Source organism: Mixophyes fleayi, chromosome 6, assembly GCF_038048845.1.
Source record: "Mixophyes fleayi isolate aMixFle1 chromosome 6, aMixFle1.hap1, whole genome shotgun sequence".
Lineage (NCBI taxonomy): Eukaryota > Metazoa > Chordata > Amphibia > Anura > Limnodynastidae > Mixophyes > Mixophyes fleayi.
Window position 1 is genome coordinate 22,838 of NC_134407.1, and position 24,302 is coordinate 47,139.

The 24,302-nt window shown below is 43.5% G+C and overlaps 1 protein-coding gene across 1 annotated transcript in view; it reads right to left on the bottom strand.

Annotated features, from left to right (window-relative positions):
* Positions 1–801: 801 nt before the first annotated feature.
* The window catches only part of SEC23IP (SEC23 interacting protein), a 73,383-nt gene continuing 49,882 nt past the window's right edge, over positions 802–24,302 (bottom strand). The window contains 6 exon segments of the mRNA XM_075215534.1: positions 802–2,284; positions 9,639–9,738; positions 14,352–14,511; positions 14,599–14,784; positions 14,862–14,964; positions 19,152–19,307. Of these exon segments, the coding sequence (XP_075071635.1) occupies positions 9,657–9,738; positions 14,352–14,511; positions 14,599–14,784; positions 14,862–14,964; positions 19,152–19,307 (687 nt within the window). The 3' untranslated portion in view covers positions 802–2,284; positions 9,639–9,656.

The following is a 24,302-nucleotide window of genomic DNA, read 5'->3' on the forward strand; positions in this document are numbered from 1 at the left end:
GTATTGGTTTAATACTGAACTACATCTCTTATACATGTCACCACCAGCATTGTAGGAAGCATGAACAAGAGAAAAAAAGCCTGCAGCACCTGGGAGAAGGTGGTCTCCCATCCAAGTACTAACCAGGCCTGACCCTGCTTGACTTCCAAGATCAGATGAGATGGGGCTTCTTCAGGGTGGTGTGGCTGTAGGTATTAACTTTATACTGACCTACAACCCTAACCCTAAATAACCCTAGTAACCCCCACTAATGTGTACTAACCACCCTAACTTGGGAATGAATGGGCCACAACCCACCCACTATTTACACATACATATGGGATTCGGCACAAGCCAACAAATTATGATAATTGAAGGTAGACAATAAGGTTTCATTTGGTTGTGTACAATCCCCACAGATCTTCCCATTCCACAAATGCTCCCGTTTACCTGTCAGTAAGGACACAATGACACCTGGTGGTGGGACCAGTAACCATACAGGAGTGGTCACAGTGGAATCACTTCTGTATCTGCATAAATCCATAATATATATGTACATATTTGTATGTGTGTATTGTTCCCTTATCAAATGTGCTCAAATAAAAATATATTTAAACCAATGTGCTATCAAATGAGAGCCAAGTGCCAGGTTTACTTCAGGGGTTAATGATTTTTTTTTGTGTTTGTTACTGTCATAATCCTTTGTTTCTATCATCTTATTGCTACGTTAGGTAAATGTATAACTTTTGTTCATGGAGCTGCATAAAGAACCTTAGCTATAGGAAAAACTTTCTTAGAAATTCAAGACGATTCCTCAACGTTAAATCAAATCTTTATTGATGTTTTAGTCACAAATTCACAAAGATCATTGATTCATTTATTTGTGAATTTGACAGGAATAAAATATTTAAAACAATTTTTATGTAAATTTTGTGAATTTGGCCTGGTTGTGTGGTGATCCTGGTTGTGTGGTGATCCCGGTTGTGTGGTGATCCCGGTTGTGTGGTGATCCCGGTTGTGTGATGATCCCGGTTGTGTGATGATCCCGGTTGTGTGGTGATCCCGGTTGTGTGGTGATCCCGGTTGTGTGGTGATCCCGGTTGTGTGGTGATCCCGGTTGTGTGGTGATCCCGGTTGTGTGGTGATCCTGGTTGTGTGGTGATCCCGGTTGTGTGGTGGTCCCGGTTGTGTGGTGGTCCCGGTTGTGTGGTGGTCCCGGTTGTGTGGGATCCCGGACAGCAGAAGAGCCCTTCCATTTGGGGATAAAGATAAAGGGAGTCTGTGAAGTTGAGGTTGTCACTAAGTGAGGTTAATCCGCACTTTAACCTTATTTTCCTTTGAATTTGTCTAATGTAGATATTAAGGGAAGAAAATATAATACCGTTGGGTGCATGGCTTGGACGGTAAGGTTCTGGAATATGTGAGAAAAGCAGAGTGACATTGGCAGTTCCTGAAATCGTAGGCTGCACGGAGTGATATTATAAAAAAAGGTTTAATATCAATTTTTAGATTTAGGTACCATTCAGTAAAGAAACATTTTCCAGGTTAGAATGCTTAGTGCACTCAGTGAACTGATCATAAGAACGCAGATTATGCTGTAATGTTGAACCACTGATATCTCAGACAAGTGTCTCCTAGTAAATGGCCAGACCCACAAATGTCTGTCTCAGTGTGAGCCCAACAATACTGAACACTGATAATCACCTAAGAAGCCGCCATTAGGAGGATCAGAAACATCTATATCTGGAACTTCACATATTTATTACATATTGCTGGGACATCTTGTACATATCTGTATCTTGGGAAAAAATATAATCTCTTTGTGGAATTCAACTGAATTGTAACCACAGTATAAAATAGATATCATTAAATATATTGAAATGATCTGTGCAGATGCAGAAGGGTGTAAATATTCTCTACAGTGACGTGTATCAGGTCCCTGAGATCTGGAATTGTGCCTTCAAAACAAAAAATCTAAATAAACATCTGCAAATCTTATGAACATGAGAAAGTCTATCTAAAAATGTACAATAAATATACACTGCAATGATGCAACTCATTACATCCTGGAGAAGCAAGTCTAAGATTTACAATTTATTTCCATTACAATGATGGAGCTGTAAATGAGCAGACAGTTTCCATACAGTTTAACTGTGGCACGCGGAGCGATCACATGAAAGTGGCTGATAAAAATCTGATATACTTCTGCCTAAATAGAGCAGTGTTTATTAAAAATAGTATGATCTAATCAACGGCAGTACTTCAATCGTCTACTTCAGGTCCTCAGAATATCCAGACGCAGCACCTGTGCAAAGACATAAAAACACACTATAAGAATCTGCTCTCTTGCCCAATATAAACCAAACAAAGGGACTTTTATACTTGCGTTAAAACCTTTTCTCTGAGTCCATTGGAGGACACTGGAAATACTGGAGTATATAGGTGCAGTGCTCAAGCTCTCTATACACTTATAGGTCACTGGGACTTCAATATATTTCAAACAGAACCAGGAGTGCAGAAGAGGAGAGAGAGGACAGGACAATGTTTTCTAACAACAACAGGAACAAGAAGCAAATAAAGGAAACAATGAAGAACAAAGAACAGAAACAAGAATGGAAAGGGTGGGCATTCAGTGTCCCCCATTTACCATAAGTATAAAAATCCATCCATGGGGTACAGGAATCAGTGGGTATGTCCCAAAGCTGTCCCTACGGTAAGGTACGATACAAAGTAGCGGTTTGCAGCCCCTTACGTCTAAAACGAACATCTTTGGACGCAAAAATGTTGAACCTTTAGACTTTTGTGTAATCCTGTGCTTCTTTGATTAAGCTACGCCAGCACCGTGGCATTGTCTGACTGGATCTTTATGGCCCTTCCTCGCAAGACTGGCCATGCTCTGACTAAGGCATTCCAGCACACTTGACAGGAGCTTCTAACTCCTCTGGAGCCAAAAGAAGTGGTTATCCTGTCCGTATTGCTGACTGTGTTTGAAGGCCTGGGCGTTGGATGCTTAGCTGCTGAAGCCTGCTTTCTTCTCTGCAAGGAGCAGAGGTTTGTCCTCAGGAAGTCTTAGTCCTCGCCTTTGCTAAAGGATGAAAGTAGCAAAACCTATATCCCCTCAGTCTGGGGGAATTAAACAGGGAGAAAAGAACGCTTTTCTCCTGTGGCCAAGGAAATAATCTTATACAATTCAGTACCAAACCAGAGAAGAGCAGGTGCTTCAATTCTTTTGGACTCGACACCTCCCAAGCCCTAAACCAGAGGACTTGACATGTCAAGACTTCTGAGGCTGCAATTCTAGGCCCAAAGAGCCCCAGATATTCAAAGACCTTATGCACCACCAGAGCAAACCCGTATCTGCCAGATAGCAAACACTCTGCCAACTGCATTGACCACCTCTTGACTGCCTTAATGTCCCAAGGAAACAGTTTGTCTCTTCATCTTAAACAGCAAAGTGTTGGGTATCACAAATTCCCCACGGTCCTGAATATTTGTCGGTCAAATGGCTTACACTAAATCCTCTGCTCCCTGATACAGTCCTCGCCAGGACTCGAGGAAACATCTGGGCCAGAAACTTCAGCCACAACTTCCTCCTGGGGGCAAAATTCAGAGTCTGATCCTTTTAAAGACTGGTGGTGGATTCAAAAATCTTTTCCAAGTTTGAAGAAACTGTAAACCAGTCTCCGCACTAACCCCACCAGGCCTTGAGCCCAAGCCAGCTCATCAAGTGTTGCATTGGAGTTGCCCGCAGGGCCCTGGTCTAGAGCACTTGTTGTAGAAAAGTTGCTCCCCGTGACACCTGTGGGAGAGGTGGAGGGAGGTTCCCTGCATTGCTTTCTGAGATGTAGGATCTAGCCCCAGCCTGGTTCTGCCAACACAGTGGGAGTAGATAGACTTTAAAAATCCCTCTATTTTGTGGTCAGTATTATCCTGCAGTGTGGCTGACGCGTTGGTTATTTGGCTAGGTCTGACTGCTTTGAATACCGAGGAGCGTCGGCAGAAAAGACGATCAATGGAACTATGAGATTGGTTCTCACATTTCTGAATTCTGTTTTCTCTATAGAAAGTCTGGTACGAGTCCAATTATTTTTTATTGTTGTTTTTATGTTTGATGTTTTTAATTGGGAATGTCTGGCATGAAATAAAAGATAACGCACTAGATCTTCCTTTCTCTTCTGTTTATCGTTGGTGGAGTTTCCAGCCGGAATGTATCAATGGAGTCATGTGATTTGGTTTGTTGAAGGCACATGACCATCTGACACATTGTAAGCATAAGTCCTTTGGGGACAGAACATTTGAAGAGCACGGGTGGATATTCTCCATAATTAATCAGTCCACGGTAAAAAGAGGGACTTTTACTCTGTGGACTTTGGACAATGTAGATAACATTAGTGACATACTACATCATGGAAATGTTTGTTCTTTAAGTTTTAATTTTAGATTCAAGAACTTGAACAAACAAGAGTGTTTTGTGGACACAGCCAGTGTAGTACTAAATTGGAGGTCTGACTACGCCTTTGTGTCACAAAGTGAGTGCTTGATGTACGTATATACCATTTTTTTTTCAGATTAATATTAGAGGTATAGTGGATCCTCTTTATATGTACTAGGCTGCACATCTAGTGAAGCACCATACGGATCTATTTAACCTTTTTGTTTGAATTCTCAGAAACTTCCTATATCAGCAGTGACTGGGTCCCCTTGAGGCAGTCCTTTAGTGGGAGTAGCCTGGGGGCAGGAGGAAGTACCGTCCATGGTACTTCCTCAGGCTGCTTCAGGCCACTGTTGTGGGAATACTGGTGAAGAGAAAATAATAAAATAACTTTTAAAAGCCGGCTGCTGATGGCAACCATAGGAAATGGTGTCCGCAATCTGAGGGTACTTTATAAAAACCTGAAGTCCTGGCTGCTGTAATGGATTAAGCTAGATCTTAGTGCTAATCACGATTGACACTGGCCTACCAGAAGTGCGGAGTCTAATGAGCTCCCCGGAGTTCACCAAGAACGGCCGAAAGGCGGGATGGGCTTAGCTGCCGGGAGCCCGCAGGTCACGGTCTGCCTCTAGATGTAGCACTAGCGGATGAGATGAGTAGGTAGGAACACTTAGTCAGACATCAGGAACTGGTACACAATCGGGTAGCACAGTAGAGAATCAGCAAGCAGTCTCAGTGTGAGGGAATTCCTAGGTTCGGTACACAGACAGACGGCAGAGGTAACATCAAACAATCCGTGTCAGGAACACAGGATAATAGTTGTGGATGGTCAGCAAGCAGAGTCGGTGCACAAACGCAGAGGAATCAGAATGGTCAAACAGGCAGAACTGGTACACGGGAATCAGGTCAAGAACAGAGGAGTCACAGAGATCCACAAGGTATCAGGAGCCAGGAAGCACACAAGTGACTCTGATACTGTCAGAGTGAGGTTTAAATAACCAGCAGTTCAAAATCCCAGCTAGTGATCATGTGACCGCTGATACCGGGAAGTGACACTTCCGATAGCGGACAGCGCTGGAGCGAGGACGGGTACGTTTATGACAGCTGCCTATTGTGATATGGGGAGGGGGGCTTGAACTTTTGGAGGGAGATTTAAAGTGACCAAGCTCCTGCACTGCACCTCTATATCTAGTGTTTCTAGTGCTCCCATGGATGAAAGAGAAAACAAAGTATACAAGTCCCAGTGTGGCAACATTAAATTACAATTCTTTACAATCTGCAGTAGACTGACAACTCAACACACTCACCTGACAGAGATAAGTGTATATTATTCCCTATATAAAAGTTAAGTCCCAGTGATGACAAACTCTGACAAGCAGTTTGCTGAGTTTATAAGATCAACCTCTTGTTTCCTTTTGGGCATAAAAACAGTAAAACAACCAAACAAACCTATTCCACCAATCCTCCTAACGTGGGCATCCAAACTCAGAGCTGAAGGCAAATTTGATTTTTAAGTCAAATATCAAGACACATGGAAGCCCTGAATGTGATGCCAGAAGAGAAGAGGCGGAAATAAGTTATTGTCCGATTGCCGTTATTAGCATGCCAAGGAGAGCGAGGTGGAGGATACTGGTGGTCTCTGATATACCACTCCTCAGGCGCCACACTCTGCATGCCAAGAAGAGCAAGGTGGAGGATACTGGTGGTCTCTTATTTACCACTCCTCAGGCGCCACACTCTGTATGCCAAGGAGAGCGAGGTGGAGGATACTGGTGGTCTCTGATATACCACTCCTCAGGCGCCACACTCTGCATGTCAAGGAGAGCGAGGTGGAGGATACTGGTGGTCTCTGATATACCACTCCTCAGGCGCCACACTCTGCATGCCAAGGAGAGCGAGGTGGAGGATACTGGTGGTCTCTTATTTACCACTCCTCAGGCGCCACACTCTGCATGCCAAGGAGAGCGAGGTGGAGGATACTGGTGGTCTCTGATATACCACTCCTCAGGCGCCACACTCTGCATGCCAAGGAGAGCGAGGTGGAGGATACTGGTGGTCTCTTATTTACCACTCCTCAGGCGCCACACTCTGCATGCCAAGGAGAGCGAGGTGGAGGATACTGGTGGTCTCTGATTTACCACTCCTCAGGCGCCACACTCTGCATGCCAAGGAGAGCAAGGTGGAGGATACTGGTGGTCTCTTATTTACCACTCCTCAGGCGCCACACTCTGCATGCCAAGGAGAGCGAGGTGGAGGATACTGGTGGTCTCTTATTTACCACTCCTCAGGCGCCACACTCTGCATGCCAAGGAGAGCGCGGTGGAGGATACTGGTGGTCTCTGATATACCACTCCTCAGGCGCCACACTCTGCATGTCAAGGAGAGCAAGGTGGAGGATACTGGTGGTCTCTGATTTACCACTCCTCAGGCGCCACACTCTGCATGCCAAGGAGAGCGAGGTGGAGGATACTGGTGGTCTCTGATATACCACTCCTCAGGCGCCACACTCTGCATGTCAAGGAGAGCAAGGTGGAGGATACTGGTGGTCTCTGATATACCACTCCTCAGGTGCCACACTCTGCATGCCAAGGAGAGCGAGGTGGAGGATACTGGTGGTCTGTGATATACCACTCCTCAGGCGCCACACTCTGCATGCCAAGGAGAGCAAGGTGGAGGATACTGGTGGTCTCTGATTTACCACTCCTCAGGCGCCACACTCTGCATGCCAAGGAGAGCGAGGTGGAGGATACTGGTGGTCTCTGATATACCACTCCTCAGGCGCCACACTCTGCATGCCAAGGAGAGCGAGGTGGAGGATACTGGTGGTCTCTTATTTACCACTCCTCAGGCGCCACACTCTGCATGCCAAGGAGAGCGAGGTGGAGGATACTGGTGGTCTCTGATATACCACTCCTCAGGCGCCACACTCTGCATGTCAAGGAGAGCGAGGTGGAGGATACTGGTGGTCTCTGATATACCACTCCTCAGGCGCCACACTCTGCATGCCAAGGAGAGCGAGGTGGAGGATACTGGTGGTCTCTTATTTACCACTCCTCAGGCGCCATACTCTGCATGCCAAGGAGAGCGAGGTGGAGGATACTGGTGGTCTCTGATATACCACTCCTCAGGCGCCACACTCTGCATGCCAAGGAGAGCGAGGTGGAGGATACTGGTGGTCTCTTATTTACCACTCCTCAGGCGCCACACTCTGCATGCCAAGGAGAGCGAGGTGGAGGATACTGGTGGTCTCTGATTTACCACTCCTCAGGCGCCACACTCTGCATGCCAAGGAGAGCAAGGTGGAGGATACTGGTGGTCTCTGATATACCACTCCTCAGACGCCACACTCTGCATGCCAAGGAGAGCGAGGTGGAGGATACTGGTGGTCTCTTATTTACCACTCCTCAGGCGCCACACTCTGCATGCCAAGGAGAGCGAGGTGGAGGATACTGGTGGTCTCTGATATACCACTCCTCAGGCGCCACACTCTGCATGTCAAGGAGAGCAAGGTGGAGGATACTGGTGGTCTCTGATTTACCACTCCTCAGGCGCCACACTCTGCATGCCAAGGAGAGCGAGGTGGAGGATACTGGTGGTCTCTGATATACCACTCCTCAGGCGCCACACTCTGCATGTCAAGGAGAGCAAGGTGGAGGATACTGGTGGTCTCTGATATACCACTCCTCAGGCGCCACACTCTTCATGCCAAGGAGAGCGAGGTGGAGGATACTGGTGGTCTCTGATTTACCACTCCTCAGGCGCCACACTCTGCATGTCAAGGAGAGCGAGGTGGAGGATACTGGTGGTCTCTGATATACCACTCCTCAGACGCCACACTCTGCATGCCAAGGAGAGCGAGGTGGAGGATACTGGTGGTCTCTGATTTACCACTCCTCAGGCGCCACACTCTGCATGTCAAGGAGAGCGAGGTGGAGGATACTGGTGGTCTCTGATTTACCACTCCTCAGGCGCCACACTCTGCAAGAAGTGGCGTCTAATGATTATACAGAAGCAGACAATATTACTGTTATAACATGTACAGAGATGTTACCTCATGATTTTATACTGAAATCTTTAAACACATGCCTATGATTGTGAAGCATCACTATCTTACATCACTTTGGAATAGGGAGCGATTGTGTCTAGAGTAGGGAGTGAAGATGGAGCAGTTCAGAAGCCTTATATTTGCGTTTTTCATCCTGTATTAGAATCAAACTAGTCACTGTTTAAGAGCTGTGGGATTTGGTTTTATCAGTTTGTGAGGGCGCCAGGAAGAAATAATGCATCACACCAACTTTTAAAACAGCTGCAGGTGGCCGTCTCATTTCATTATCATCAGCTATTTATATAGCGCCACTAATTCCGCAGCGCTGTACAGAGAACTCACATCGGCCCCTGTCACATTGGGGCTTACAGTCTAAATTCCCTAACATACACACAGACACACAGAGACACACACACACACACACAAACTGAGAGAGACTAAGGTCAATTTAATAGCAGCCAATTAACCTACTGGTATGTTTGTTTTGGAGTGTGGGAAAAACCGGAGCACCTGGAGGAAACCCACGCAAACACGGGAAGAACATACAAACTCCAAACAGATATAGGCATGGTTGGGAATTTAACTCATGACCCCAGAAGTGCTAACCACTAAGCCACCGTGCTGCCCACATTAATTTAAACTGTAATTCTAAGTAATGCATTTTATTAGCATGTTTCATATATAACATTCATGCTACATTTTTGGTGTTCTTTAACCCAGAAGATAAAATATAGAAGGGAGAGACATACAAACTCTACATAGTCAGCTCATTTCATTTAAACCCTAGGACCAAGACTCAAGGAGCGAGCTCCACCTTAAACCCATTTCAGGGGAAGCTGTAGCCGTCCAGAACTCGGTCACACTGGGGTTCGGAGGTAGGCAGACTTTGATTATTCCCAGGTAAGTCGATCATTTTGGGGTAACATATACAGTATATTCAACGAACATTTTAGATGAGTGCACTTTATTAGGGTTGGTACAATTCTATTCTGTCTTCCCTATTACAACCCCCAGTCCTTCTCTGAATTAAAAGGGTTCCCTAGTGTTGGAATCTGCACCATCGTCCTCCTTAGACCCTCCACCCCATTCAGCGTAGTTGCTGAGAGCCGACCAGGCTTGTCTAGTGAAATATTTCATCAAGTGTAACTGAACGTCTCTGTCCACAAGGAGGAAAGCACTTACGTGGACTGACCCCAGGTTCTAATGGAACTGCTGATCTGGAATCACATTTAGCGACTTGTAAATTTCTTTCAGAATTAACAGAGCAGTGTCCTCAGATTCCCTGGAAGAAGAAAAAAAGGGATAACAACAAAATATTATGAGAGGTTATCAGTTAATCAGAGATGCACAACGAATAATGGCGTTTATCCCCATAAAATCTCTCTCTCAGTATGGATCTAACAAGTGAAGCGCAGGCAACTACCCACTACTGTTATGTAGCAGTAGGAGAAGTGGCAGTATGACATACCACAGTATATACCTACTTCCACCACTGTGTGTGTGTGTATATATATATATATATATATATATATATATACACACATATATACACATATATACACACACACACACACACAAGTTAACCCGTGCATGATACTCATGCATTCTAGTCAAATCAAGCTACTTAAGGTGTTAAAAAGGTTCTTGTCATGCATTTGGGCCATAGCCCAGGCCTCCTCAGGGGAAGAGCGTTACTTCCCGACGTAAGCGCCCTTTTTTAACGTGGTTTTGTCCACATGTCACCATCTCATCATTCTTCTCCATCACCTCATCCTTCATTTTCATCGCCACATCTATCCAGATGTCTATCCAGACACAGGGATCTCTCTCAGCGGTCCCGAGTATCACACTCCTCTCACTCTGTCACCCCCGGAAACCACTCCCCACTGTCACCCCCGGCAACCACCAACCACCCCCAACTGTCACCCCCGGCAACCACTCCCAACTGTCAGTTCTACTTCAAGAAATATATATATATTTTTTTAAAATCTTTATAAACACTTTTAACAATTAACAAATTAAATTAACAAATTAAAAACATCTTAGTATACCAAATTTCAGCCCTTTCTGAATTTTTTTTTCCCCACACACACTAAGAATTTAGTACGTCAGTGTATAACTCCGCCCATCAGGTGGCGCTGCAGCTTGTTGGTTTTTTTTTTGCACACACAGACAGACTAACACACGCCACCAGCCATTTATATTATAGATATATATATATATAGTAAGTGACTGGAACGTTATAGCGTTACAGTGTAGCAGTAGGAGAAGTGGCGGTGTGACATAACCCGTAAACCTACTTCCACCACTGGTCTCAATATTAGAACACAGAAGTTTTAATGAGGCGATCCTTTGTAATATGATTTGCGAGTTTTGGAATTTCATCAGAAAGCATCTAATCTGCAAGTACCTCCATGTGTCTAGTTGATCATTGTTAAGGACTTTGCTCCAATCTATCCTCTAGGTCTAGAACCCCTAAACCTCCACTATCACTGGGTGTAGTTATCACCCTTTTGTTATGAAGTAAGATTCCATCTAATAAATTTGACTCTAACCCTTCACAAAGGCTCATCCCCTTCATACACTTCTACATACTAATTTTTTTTTCAGACAAAAGGCATTTCTGTATCCTGTATCCTTTTGCTTTGGATAACATTCAGACACGTATCTTGACTCTAGCATATTCTGTGGATCACTTGTTTGCTATATACCTTACTTATTATGTGTTATGTACAGTATTATGCTCAATTTCCCACTACTCTTACATTTATGCTTCTTGTATGTCCTGTATTTTGCCGATTGGATCTTTATGCCTTTGTAATATGCTCTACATCCCCACTGTAGAGCGCTGCGAATATTACAGCACCTTATAAATAAATGATATTAATAATGGTCATTTGACGAATACACCAGATTCTATGACATAAAAGCGGTCAATGATTCCTCTTTCAGATTCTCAGAGATGCAGTCTTAGATATGGGAAAACTTCTGGCTCTGATCATGGCAAATGCAATGGTGGCACAAAGTGTCCTGTAGCTTAAGCGGTGGTCATCAGTTTAACGGTACTGACTACCCCGACACCGAAGAAAACGACATGAGGAGTCCGATTGCAAACTACAGCGACCCGCAAAGAAAACTACTTACCACGATGTGGAAGAGTTGATGGGACGACTCACTCTGTTGCCTACTGTACTAAATGACGTCATCAGAAACCGCGTCTTGTCTTAAAGCGGCGATGGACGGACCCCGCTGTCATTTATGTCATCTAAGTATTATTTTAGGGATTAGGGGTATTAGGGTTAGGGTTAACCCTAACTTTAACTCCTAACCCTAATACCCAAGTCGCGGTTTTCTGATGACATCATTTAGTACAGTCGGCAACAGAGTGAGTCGTCCCATCAACTCTTCCGCATTCAGGTAAGTAGTTTTCTTTGCAGGTCGCTGCAGTATGCAATCGGACTCCTCATGTAGTTTTCTTCGGTGTCGGGGTAGTCCGTACCGTTAATAGGTACTACATCCAGCTTAAGGTCTGCGCAGCATATCCCAATTCAAAGAAATTGCTGGTCATCCATTATCTTACAAAAAAGTCCTTTTTTGAACCAAACTATAAAAGCTAAAATCCCCAAGTGACCTATGGAAGAAATGTGATTTATCTCATTGTACATTCCTTTTCCTTGGAGTACTCCTTTACTTTAGGTTTGCATCTGTTTTGTTTAACTACAGACGCTCGCTTAGTAAGTATATAAGCCAACTACTCCCATTCCCAATAAACGCCACCTGGGTGGGAATTCCCTAGGCTGCCATGGGGCATTTCCAGGAAAGAGGAATTAACAATAAGACAATTCGCAGTTTTCTTTTTCACTCCTCCATGGCAAATTCTACTATAAGATGTATCCACGCAACACACAGCAGGTGGCAATAAAGAACCAATTAGTCGGCTTATACTGCACAAAGAATATATTTAGTGGCTGATCCAGGAACATGAATCTCCCAATGATAGAATATACAGGTGATAATGACTTCTGACCTGTGTTACATAAATCTGTCACAGAAGCCCGAGCATTCTCTACCCACAATGTAGCTACCGCTCGTGCTGAATGGGCTTTCAGTACTTCAGGTACTGTCTGCTCACTTCTCTTGTATGATGACTTCTCTGATCCTTCTGGACATAGCTGTTTACAGGCCGTATATTTGCAGGTATCACAAATAGTTGTTATGTTTGTCTGAACTCCTGTGTCCTAGACAAGAATATAGCAATGGTTGTGACCAGAAATAGCAGCTTATTTTATGTCACATCCTTAGATTGTGGAAAGAAAGCTGGTAGCAAAACGTCTTTATTGATGTGGAGTGTAAAGCTTTCCTGACCAGGAGATGTGAGAAATCTACCTTGATTCTCATTAGACCTTGCAGACATTTGTGTAACAATTCTATCTCTATGCGGCTTGATGAAGATGATTTGGACAAGACACAAACATTTCTTCTGTGATAATGACTGAACTCTATTCTATATCACTTCTTTATTATGTCCAAAACACACTGATCTGTAATCGAGTGGGTCCACACTGCAAAATGCGAAATTCTGTGTCTCCTAAAGATGTTATTGGGGACTGATAATAGCTATTGTTGTGAACTTTGGTTTTGCTTCATCCTCCTTAGGTCTGAATGGCTGAAAGGACTGTCTAGGTGCAGTATAGAGACTGGTTATTGCCTTCCTGTCCTAGAACGCCTTGAATCCTTAAACTATTGACGAGACAATGAAGGTTGTCAATTTCTTAATCTACTACATTGTGGCAATCTTTTTGATTTCTTACCAGATAACTTCTGTATCATGTTATTTTATTTTTTTTTCAAAAAAAGAATTCCTACAAATAGAAGGTTATCCAGGCTCTTTGTTTGGTCAGTCGCTGGCCACGGGCGTGAATAAACACTAGACTTTCTCCATTCACCTTTCCTTGGATGTCTGTATTGAGATTTTCACCCCACAACCTTAAAGCCCTGGTTACTGTTGCTATAACCACTCCTGGCTTTAATGTAGTTCGAAATGAAACATGAATCTTTTTTACAGGACTTTCTGTTTTCCTGTCCATAGGATTCCTTAAAAGACGGCTGTCTTCCAGTGGAATGGTTGTTGGAGTAGACGTACTAACTATAGCTGCATCTACTCTTGGGATCTCCACAATGCATACATCCTTTCTAGTACTTTAGAATTAGACTGGCGTTTCTCCACTTGAGACCATTCTTTATGAATTGGTTCTTTCACCACTTGACGTATTAGTGCTCGCATTGCTGGAGGTATTATGTTTAGCGCCAGTCTTTGGTAACATATAATTGGGATATGTTTTCATTCCATACCGAGAACTTTAGACTGACAAGTTGATAGGCAAAAAGCTTAACACTGTAATCGCTGAGGACTCGAGAATTATTGTTTCCCCAACTAGACACTTAGGGGCATATTCAATGAAGACGGCAGACTGCGGATACGTGCGGCTGCACACTGCTGATCTCCCTTCACACCCCATAGGGTTGCAAAGGAAAATCCGCAATGTTCCGGTACCGTATTGGCACTTTATGCTAGTTATTTGGTCATTCTGATACTTTTAGTTACACAGTGCGATACGGATATGGCTAAAAGTGGATACTACAAAGTAAACAAAAATAATGTGGTTTAATTTAATTCAAAATATATTATATATCACAGTGGTTGTAGCCCAGATCCATATTATACATAGTACCTTTTGCACAAGGGGATTATAAACCACCCAATGAGAGTCTGGGTCCCCCATTTACCTTAGAAAAAGGGATTTTTTGTTAAATAACAAATCTCATTATTTCCCCATATCCCAGCATCTTGAGGACTCCAGATTCTTTATCAAATTACTTTTCTAAGATACCCACCAATAACAAAGGTGACTTTGCAGAGCAAACAGATATTCATTGAAGCTTTCGATGGGCTTCTCTTGAAGGACGTAGTCAATTCTGCGACCACCGTTCAACATCCCAATCTTCACAGAGAGGTCCTCCTCTCGCCATGATTCTGTATTCTCCAACTTGTCAGCTTCCATGTAAAAAGAAACAAGTGAAATATTCAGTTTTCCCAATTTATTTGTCAAGGAATACAAATCTATACATTACACATGATCACCTTCCACTTGCTGTTTATCCTCCTCTTCCTTAATTTGATCAGCAACTTTCTCCAACTCTGCCTGAAGCTGAGATGAAGATGTGTGTGCACGGGCAAAATCATTGAGGGTCTGCCATGCCGAGCGGAGGGAACTGATGAATCCATGTTTCAGGTCAGACCCCATGCGACTCAGACTTTCCTTCAACTCTGCCAAACAAAAGCTGGAACCAGTGTGGAGATCTCACCAAACTTTCAATTATTTTAACATAGACTAAGCAACTTACCAAGATGTAGCCTCTTTCTTCCCTTATGATGTGGGATAAGAACTGGTTTCAGATCCAAATCTGGGACAATCATTGGTTCCAATCTGTAGGCAACAGGATCCAGCTGAAGAGAGGAAACTGTATTGTAAGTAACATCTGAAAAAGAGGACTTTTACTCACTGTAAAATCTGTTTCTCTGACTCCACTGGGGGACACTGCGTTACATGGGGTATAGTAGGTGGACTATTAGTTTAGGCACTTCTGATACTTGAATATATGCTCCCCCTCTACTATGCCCCTCCTCTGGAACAGGAAACTCAGTTTTGTATAACCAAGTCGAGAAGAAAGGCCAACAAGGCAAAAACCAGAACCAGGTTACTTGAACAGAACCAGATTCAGATCAAAGGGAGGGTGCGCAGTGTCCCCCAATGTAGTCCGAGAAACAGATTTTACAGTGAGCAAAAAACCTCTTTTCGCTTCCCTACCATTGGGGGACACTGCATTACATTGGGGACATACCAAAGCTGCCCCTAAGGAAGGGCTTGCTCTGGAACGGCTGCACGCAACACCTTGCACCCAAAGCTCGCATCCGCGGATGCAAAGCCCTCTACAACCTGTAGAATTTGGAAAAAGTATGGACAGACGACAATGTTGCCAGTCAGCACAACTGCTCCACCGAAGTACCGTGACGCGCTGCCCAAGATGCGCCCACAGCCCTGGTGGAATGCGCCTTCAAAGCCTCTAGCACAGGGCGAGAGGTACGGACATAAGCCAAATGAATGGTGGAAGTGACCCAACGGGCAATGGACTGCTTGGACGCAGGCCAACCCCTCTTATACGCATCATAAAGAATGAAAATGTTGTTGGTCTTCCTAACAGAGGTCGTGTGATCAACAAAACCCCCGAAGAGCATGCACAATATCCAACAAAAGTAAAGTCCCATCCGTAGATGCCCAAGGACGGAATGCTGGAACAACAATTTCCTGATTCAAATGGAACCGGGACACCATCTTGCGGAGGACAGCTCCATCCTCGTGGAAAACTAAGAATGGAGGATTGTAGCAAAGTGCTGCCAGCTCCGACACTCAATGAGCAGAAGCAGTGGCTAAGAGGAACACTGCCTTCCAAGGAACATGACGTAGATCCCCTGAATTTCAAAGGCTCAAAGGGAGCCTTAGTAAGAGCGCTCAGGAGATTGAGATCCCATGGTTCCACTGGATGTACAAAGGGTGGTTGAACGTGTAGGATGCCCTGAAGACACGTCTGTATATCTGGTAAAACTGCCAGCCGCTGCTGAAAATATATAGAGAGTGCAGAAACCTGCACCCTAAGTGAACCTAGATGAACTTCCTTATCCAGACCCACCTGCAAAATTGAAAGCAAACGTGAGAGACTAAAACCTTGCAATTCACACCAAAGAATGTATACCTTCCAGACCAGAGGATAAACGGGCAAAGACAAAGATTTTCGTGCTCTAATCATGGTGCCCACCACACCCTGTGAAAACCTTCTCGCCTTGAGAATCAAGGTCTCAACAGCCACACCGTCAAAGTCAGCTGATCTAAGTAATAGCAGAGAAGAGGACTCTGAACCAGAAGGTCTTTACGAAGAAACAGACTTAAGGGAGGCGACGTCTGAATGTCTGAAATCCATGCCCCGTGTGGCCAATGTGGGACCACCAAAATTGCGGGAACGTGCTCTCTTTTTAACTTTTCTAGCACACACAGAAGCATGGGAAATGGTGAAAACAGGTACACCAGACTGAAAAGCCATGGGTTTATCATGGCATCTGTGTACCCCACTTGAGGATCCCTGGACTTTGAGCAGTAAAGAGGAACCTGAAAATTGAGTTGGGATGCCATGAGGTCGATCTCTGTACCAGAAGGGCAAAGACCTCTCTGTGTAGAGACCTCAGTCTTCCTCAGTGGCATCGGGTCCACCCCAGGTGGAACCGATGCCAACTGAGGAAGACTGCTTCCCAATTTTCTATCCCTGGTATGAAGATGGCAGAGATTATCGGAACATGATGTTCCGCCCAGGACATGATCCTGGTTGTTTCCCGCATTGCAATAGAGCCGCGTGGTCTCCCCCTGGTGGTTCAGATAAGCCACTGCTGTGGCATTGTCTGACTGAATCTTCAAGTGTTTCCTGGTTAGAAACCGCTGTTCTTGAAGTAAGACTCTGTGAACTGCTCTGAGTTCCAGGACACTGATGGGTAGTGTGGTCTCCTGAGGGGACCAGAGACCCAGAAACCTGAGAGGTCACACAACTGCACCCCAGCCTGACAGAATTGCATCTGTGGTGACCAGGGTCCAGGTCCAAGCACGGAATGACTGACCCTTTTCTAGATGCTATCTGCTCATCAACCATGAGAAGGATAAGTGTCTAATGATCTGCCTGTCCAAATGTTTGTGGGAGCTGGACCATTTTTTGGAGAATCTCTCTCTGGAGAGGAAGCAAGTGGAACTGTGCGAAGGGCACCGCCTCAAATACCCATACCATGGACCTCAACAGCTTCATACAATGAAGAAGAGACACTTCCCGTTGACCCAGGAGAGCCCGGGTCTTGAGCAGAAGCAAAAGAACTTTGTTACCAAGAGAGTCTACCTCCCGGATGATAGTGTTGAAAATGAGACCTAGAAATCGCATCTGCTGAGCCAGAATGAGCAAGGACTTGGCTAGGTTCAGCACCCAGCCATACGCCTCTAGAAATTGATCTAGATCTGGAATGATCGTGACTCCCAGGGAGCGTAGGAGTCCTGCCATTACTTTGGTGAATACCCTTGGGGCGGTCACCAGACCGAATAGCAGAGCAAGAAATTGAAACGGACGTTCTTGTACCACAAAGCAGAGAAGACACTGGTGTCCCTCCCATATGGGCACATGTAAGTAGGCATCTTTGATGTCTATGGATGCCATGAAATCTCCTTGTTCCATGCCCGCAATTACCGTGTGCAGGGATTCCATCTGAAACCTAAGCACACAAAGCTCTTTGTTGCAAGTTTAGGATGGAATGGAATGACCCGTCCGATTATGGGACCAGGAAGAGGTTGGAGTAGAACCCCTTGCCTCTTTCCTGCAGCGGGACCAGGACTTGCACCCGATGGCACAAAGAAGAAGAGCTGTGGTGAAGAATTGCCTCGCAGGAGACTGAACAACCTCTATAACCTAACCCCTGTGTGACAATCCCCCGCACCAAAATTGTCTGTGGATGATGCGCGTCACTACTCATGAAAGTGTAGTAGGCGAGCCTTCCCCACAGTATCCTGGAGTGTGATTCTGTCATTGCTCAGCCGTGTCCCCAAGCCTTGGGGGTTCCCTGTTTTGCTGAGTCCCGGCCTTTGTGGTGCGCCTCTATGGCAGACTTACATGTCCCTCTGTTGCTCGTTAATCTAGGGGATGGACAGGCTGCCGGCAGAGGTGCCAGGTAACAGAGACCAGGCTGCTGCTCACCTGCGCTGGGACTCAGAGTGAACAGAGCTGCAGTCTTATTCACTCCTCTGGGTCTTGAGTTCGATCCCTGCGCTGCACCTGTAAAAGCGAGTAAAATAAAAACATGACAAGCCTACAACTAATACAAGTATAGACAGGAGCCTATACAGAAGTGACCTATCTCCTAGGTGTCCACAGGAGAGGGCGGCCATTGTAGGGAAGGAGAGTGAAAATCAAAGAAGTTGATAATTGCCTAGGTCTCCTACATCCACTACTATACCCCAATGTCTCGCAGTGTCCCTCAATGGTAGGAAAAATGGTAGAAAATAAAAGATAATAATGATGTGAATGAGTTCTCTGTACAGCGCTGCGGAATCAGTGGCGCTATATAAATAAATGATGATGATGAATAATAATAAGAGAAACTCAACTAGGTTTGCTGCAGCAACATCACCATGCAACTCACTGTAACAGGCTGTCAGTTATATGAAGGAGGGTATAGCTGATGGTTGGTTATGGGACTACACAACAGTTGCGTAAACCAATATACTATGTGGGCACAGATGCTGGCATAATGTCTGGACACAGGCTGATATATTAATGTCAGTATACTGTGGGACCTTAGAACAGAGTGAATACTGCGTATACTACTCAGGTCAAGACATAATACCCCTAATCTCTTACTTGCGTGCCCTGCACAGTGCAAATTTCCCCTTACAAAATGACTGACTCCTAACCTAAATATACATTGTATCCACCCCCAACTCCCGTCTCCTGTCTGCCTTACCTCCATCTATAATATCTGTCATAGGTCACCATACAAACCACATGCACAGTCCAGGTGCAATATTAAGTGGCACTTCCTGGGTTACCACGTACCGGGTGATAAATATTGAAGAACCCTTTGCAGGTTGGTAGTCTGTAGTTTTCATCAATCATGTTCATGCCTCGTACAGTAAGGAACATGCCGATAGGAGAACCAAGGGCAAAGAAGTTCACTGGTTTAAAATCCAGAGAGTCATGTCGTACCAAAACCTAACCAAAAAATAGAAAAAGACATGGAACGTTTGTAACAGACACAGAACAATACAATTAGAGCGAATACAAAAGTTTCTGTGATAACAATGAGCAGTATAAAGACAACTCTGATATAGCAACATATAGTGACTTCATTCAACCCAATGCAGCATATGGAGGCTGCTATTTACTTCTACGTCTCACTAGATGGGGTTCTCAAAGCCTACCAACCATCCACTTAACCCCCATCTCCTCCACTCTTGTGCCTGGTCTGTTTAACCCTCCCTTAGGATGTAAGCTCGCTAGAGCAGGGCCCTCTCCCCTCCTGTCTCCTCACCCGTTCTTCTGCTCCGTGTCTATTGCATCAGCCTGCCTGGAGTTTCTGAAGTATTGGTACTTTTGTTTATTGTTCTGTACTGTTATACCCTGTATAGTCTACTGTTTGTACTATGTGCGGCGCTGCGGAAACCTTGTGGCGCCTAACAAATAAATGATAATAATAATAATAATAATAATCCATATAACCAAATATGTACAGAATACAATCATTAGTTTGGAGAGAGATCAGCCAGACATTACTGATATAAGTCTGTTCCTTGATCTCCTTAATGGCAGCAGTAACTTAGAGGTTAATCCTCCGCTGCAGCCAGAGTAGATAGAAAAGAAAAACATCTTTGGAACTAGGCTGAGATGGAAGAGATCAAGGAAACATGGTTAACAGTAATAATTTGTTAGTTTCCTCTTCAGCGTCCATGTCAGCAGATAACAAGGAGTCACTTCACTGAGTCGCCCCTACTACAGCACTAAGTACCCCTCAGAGAAAGAGGATTGGGAATCAATAGGATCATGTACAGATAACCCCCTGCGCAAACCAGATTCACGTAGCTTAACTTATCTTGTGTGACACAACTCAGGAACAGACCTTATGCAAATGAATACAATTTATGTCTCAAGGCAAATGACAATTACAGCTGCCTATGACTTGAATAGCAGAACAGGGGTGGGATGCAGTGGACGGATATAGGTAATGTACAGTAAGGGTGTGCGACGCAGATGTGGCCGATTCAAGTCCTGGGTTTCTTTTAAGTATACAACAGGTTCCACAAAAAGAGAGCACAAAGCACAGGATATAAATATGTATAGAAAAAATGAATTATACCTCTGATGAAACGGCTTATTGCCGCAAAACGTGTCAGCAGATTTGTTTACCAGTCTGGTGAAGGTCCATACAATTAACCCTGGGGTTTAGTTCACAACTGAACACTATCAACAAGGAGAATAATAATCTTTTGTGGATCACTACATGGAGACTGACTTAAAGAGATAAGTATTTGCTACCCAATACTGCTGGGTTGTGCCATCTGCTCCTACGGGTGCTTTTACCATCAGCTTAAGTGCAAATATCTCTGAAGCCAAGGAAAGGATTGTTCTAATCAGTGCTCGGTCTCAAGTGGTTCTCTATCTGCTTATTTCTCTGGACGTTGTTTCTACAATACTGACATTTGAATCTATACTTGGTTCCTAAAAAATATATACTGGGACCATAGCGAGGACAATATTGAGGACATTCTCCAGATCTTTGTTATATGAGATTTTATATATTTATGAGCTCTTTTTATGTGCAACTTGATATATTAGTCTAATAAATTAATTATTTCTATACATATTTATATCCTATGCTTTGCGTTCTCTTTTTGTGGTACCTTTTCTTTACTTTCTTAGCAGGTCCAGATCCTGCTTTAAGAGAGCTGCATCGTACAGATATTTAACAAGGGTCCTACAGCGCCTATACATTGTTCTCTTCTCTTCAGTGTGCCAGGTTTCAGACTTTATCACTTGCACCAGCTAGAGGGCAGGGGTAAGTGTCGACTGATAGTGATGACTGGCATGGCATAATCTTTATTTGGAAAAGTCCATGTATGTGTGCCACTAGCTACCACTGAACATGTGTATACAAGTAAGATAGACCATAAACATACATGATATAATGACCAGCGCTATCTGCAGACACTCTAAACTGTTGATAGCATTGAATGTAGAAAACGTACCATGAAAACCATATAGGGTACACCATATGCAAAGAGGAAACAACAGAGATGCTCATATACTAGAACAAGAAGGAACACTATAATAGAAATGCACAAATGATGTAACAGTTAGTAATAATAATGTAAAAATAGTCGATACATACATGTGACTTCTTCAGGGGGTGTGTAGTAGTATTAGGTTATGGTTCTTATTGGTATATGTAGCCTTATCGGCAAATGAGGGGGCATCTTGAACCTTGTTGCTATGGCAATCGTTCTATTCTGTGATCGCATCCTAGTAGGTCTCTGATCTAGGTATTTGAACTCTGCATTATTATGAATGGATCACTTTTATAAATAACTTATGGTATAAATGTATTTAAAGGAAATAGCGCAGGGCACTTATTTATATAGTTGCACATGCACTTATTTTTGATATTGTGGGTATGTTGGTAAAAACAAATCTTTATTTTTGAGACCAGGGAAGAAACACGTTTGTTTTAACCTTGATAGAGGAAATGCATTATTTCTACTGTATATATCTGATACAATAAGCCTTTGTTTAGGAAGTCTTTTGTGTATCTTGGTGTAAAGAAATGCCTTGTTTGTGGTTTTGCAACTTTTCTTGGGGAATTCTTTTTTTTTGGAGGAAATGTGTATTCTGCAACTGTTGGAAGAAAGCACCCATGTTAATCTCATGTTGATTAGACCTTTTGATGTCCAATACCCCTTAAGGGAAAGGAAGGGGTAATTAGACTTGCTGTCAAATGTCAACTATGTCCAAAATAAGAAGCAGGAAATCACAGAAAGGTTTTAGGATATCACAGATAACTGTAAATATTGTTAGCTTTCCATTGCATGTAAATCCATGTTTGGGTAAACAAATTGCATCATGATTTTAAAATTAGCCTGTGAGGCTGTGTCTAAAACTGTATAAAAAGAAAGCCCTTGTACATTGAAATGTATCATTCTGATGTTCCAACTGACCTGACCACTGATACCTGTTATCAGTGGAACTGTCCTTGTCAGGACACTTGAGCGAAATAAACATCACTCAGCTTCAAGACCCTGCTTGACAAATTCTTCAATATCCATGTAATTCTGTGACCTACAGATTAGACCCTAAATATAATCCATCCTACGGCTGTTCTGAAGTTTGGGCCTAGCTCCTAGTACCACCGCTCTGCCGCTACCCAGCAGCTCTGGCCAGTGTGATAGGCCAGGGGGATCCATCCGCAGCACCCTGATCCATAGTTAACAAGCAATCAATAGTAGACATAGTAGTCAAACCCACCAAAAAAGGGGGTGGTATAGTCATCCTTAACAAGGCAGACTATAGAACAGAGGCACTGAACACTCTACAAGACACATACGGCATTCTGAAACATGATTCTACACCATTATTCCACAGAGAACTCAAACAACTATTGAAAGTGGCCTAGAACAGGGCATTTTACTTCTTAACATAACATCCCATTACCCCGGTCTTCTATTATCTACAAAAATCCTCCGGGCAGATCTATAGTCTCAGGCGTTGATTCAAATCACATAGAATTTGAGTTTTTTCTGCAAAAAGAAGTCAAACTACAAAATTCGTATATACAGGATACCACCCAAATCTTACACACTATTGCAGATGTAACATGGGAAGATGACCTATGGCTGGTAACTGGTGACATCAAATCACTACACACAGTCATAGACCATCAACAAGGTTTAGACAGCACAAGTTACTTCCTAAAACAAGATGAGTCACTAAGTGACATGTAAAGGGGATTCATGTTACCCTGAAGCACAATTTTCTTTGGCGTGAGGATAACTTACTTACAAACAAAGAGGTACTGCAATGGGCCCTGGGGAAGGCATATTGACGATATCCGTGATTTGTAAAGGCGACGAAACCTCACTATAAAGTTTTATGGAATAATCAACAAGAACCCATATAATTTACAGTTTACACCAAATGCAGTAAAAACTCAATTTCTTACCCTAGAATTATACATATTGAACAATACACTAGAAACTAAGACATACCATAAATTAGCAGATGTTAATAGAAATCACCACCCCTACTGGTTACTAAATATCCCAGTCGGACAATTCAAAAGACAGACGCAATTGCTCACAAATACACAACTATAACACATGCACAACACCTAAAAGCGTAATTCAATGAGAAGAGTTATGACACCGCACTAGTTCAGAACACCTCTGAAAAAGTAAAACAATCCAACAGGGCAGAACCACTTACCTACAAAACAAGAGACAATGATTCCAGACATACAAAGAAAACCTATTTCATCACAGACTACAACAATTCATCTAATAAAGACAAGAGGATAATTAAGAAACATTGGGACATCCTCTTGCAGGATGAATTTAGACAGTTTCTCCCAAAGAAACCAAATATAATATTCAAAAAAAGCACCAGATCTAAGAAAAAACTAGTTAAAAACCATTTCAAACCTAAAGACAACAAAACACTACTACGTCAACCAATCACTTAAAACACCGGTTTCTATCACTGTGGACAATGTTTAAGCTGCATTACAACGAAACATAGGCACGAAAAAGACAATACGTGAATTCACTTCACAATCAACAGGAGCTACATAAAAGATCAAAGATTTCCTAACATGTGACACTCACAAAGTCATATACGTGATTGAATGTCCCTGTCATCTTCAATATGTTGGGCGCACAACAAGACCTCTGAAAATAAGAATTGGGGAACATATTAGGAATATCAAAAAGGGCTTTCAAAAACATAGCCTACCCAACCACTATAGAACGACACACATGCATGCAACCCCACCAGTCTCACTTTCAAGGCAATATAGAAAGTCAGAAAAAATTGGAGAGGGGGCAACTACTGAGAGAACAGAAGGGTAATGGATCTATGAGCTACTAACCAAGTCCCCGAAAGGCCATAATATGGATTTTGAAGTATGAATACACCTTTGTAAGGGTAACGTACACCGTAAGA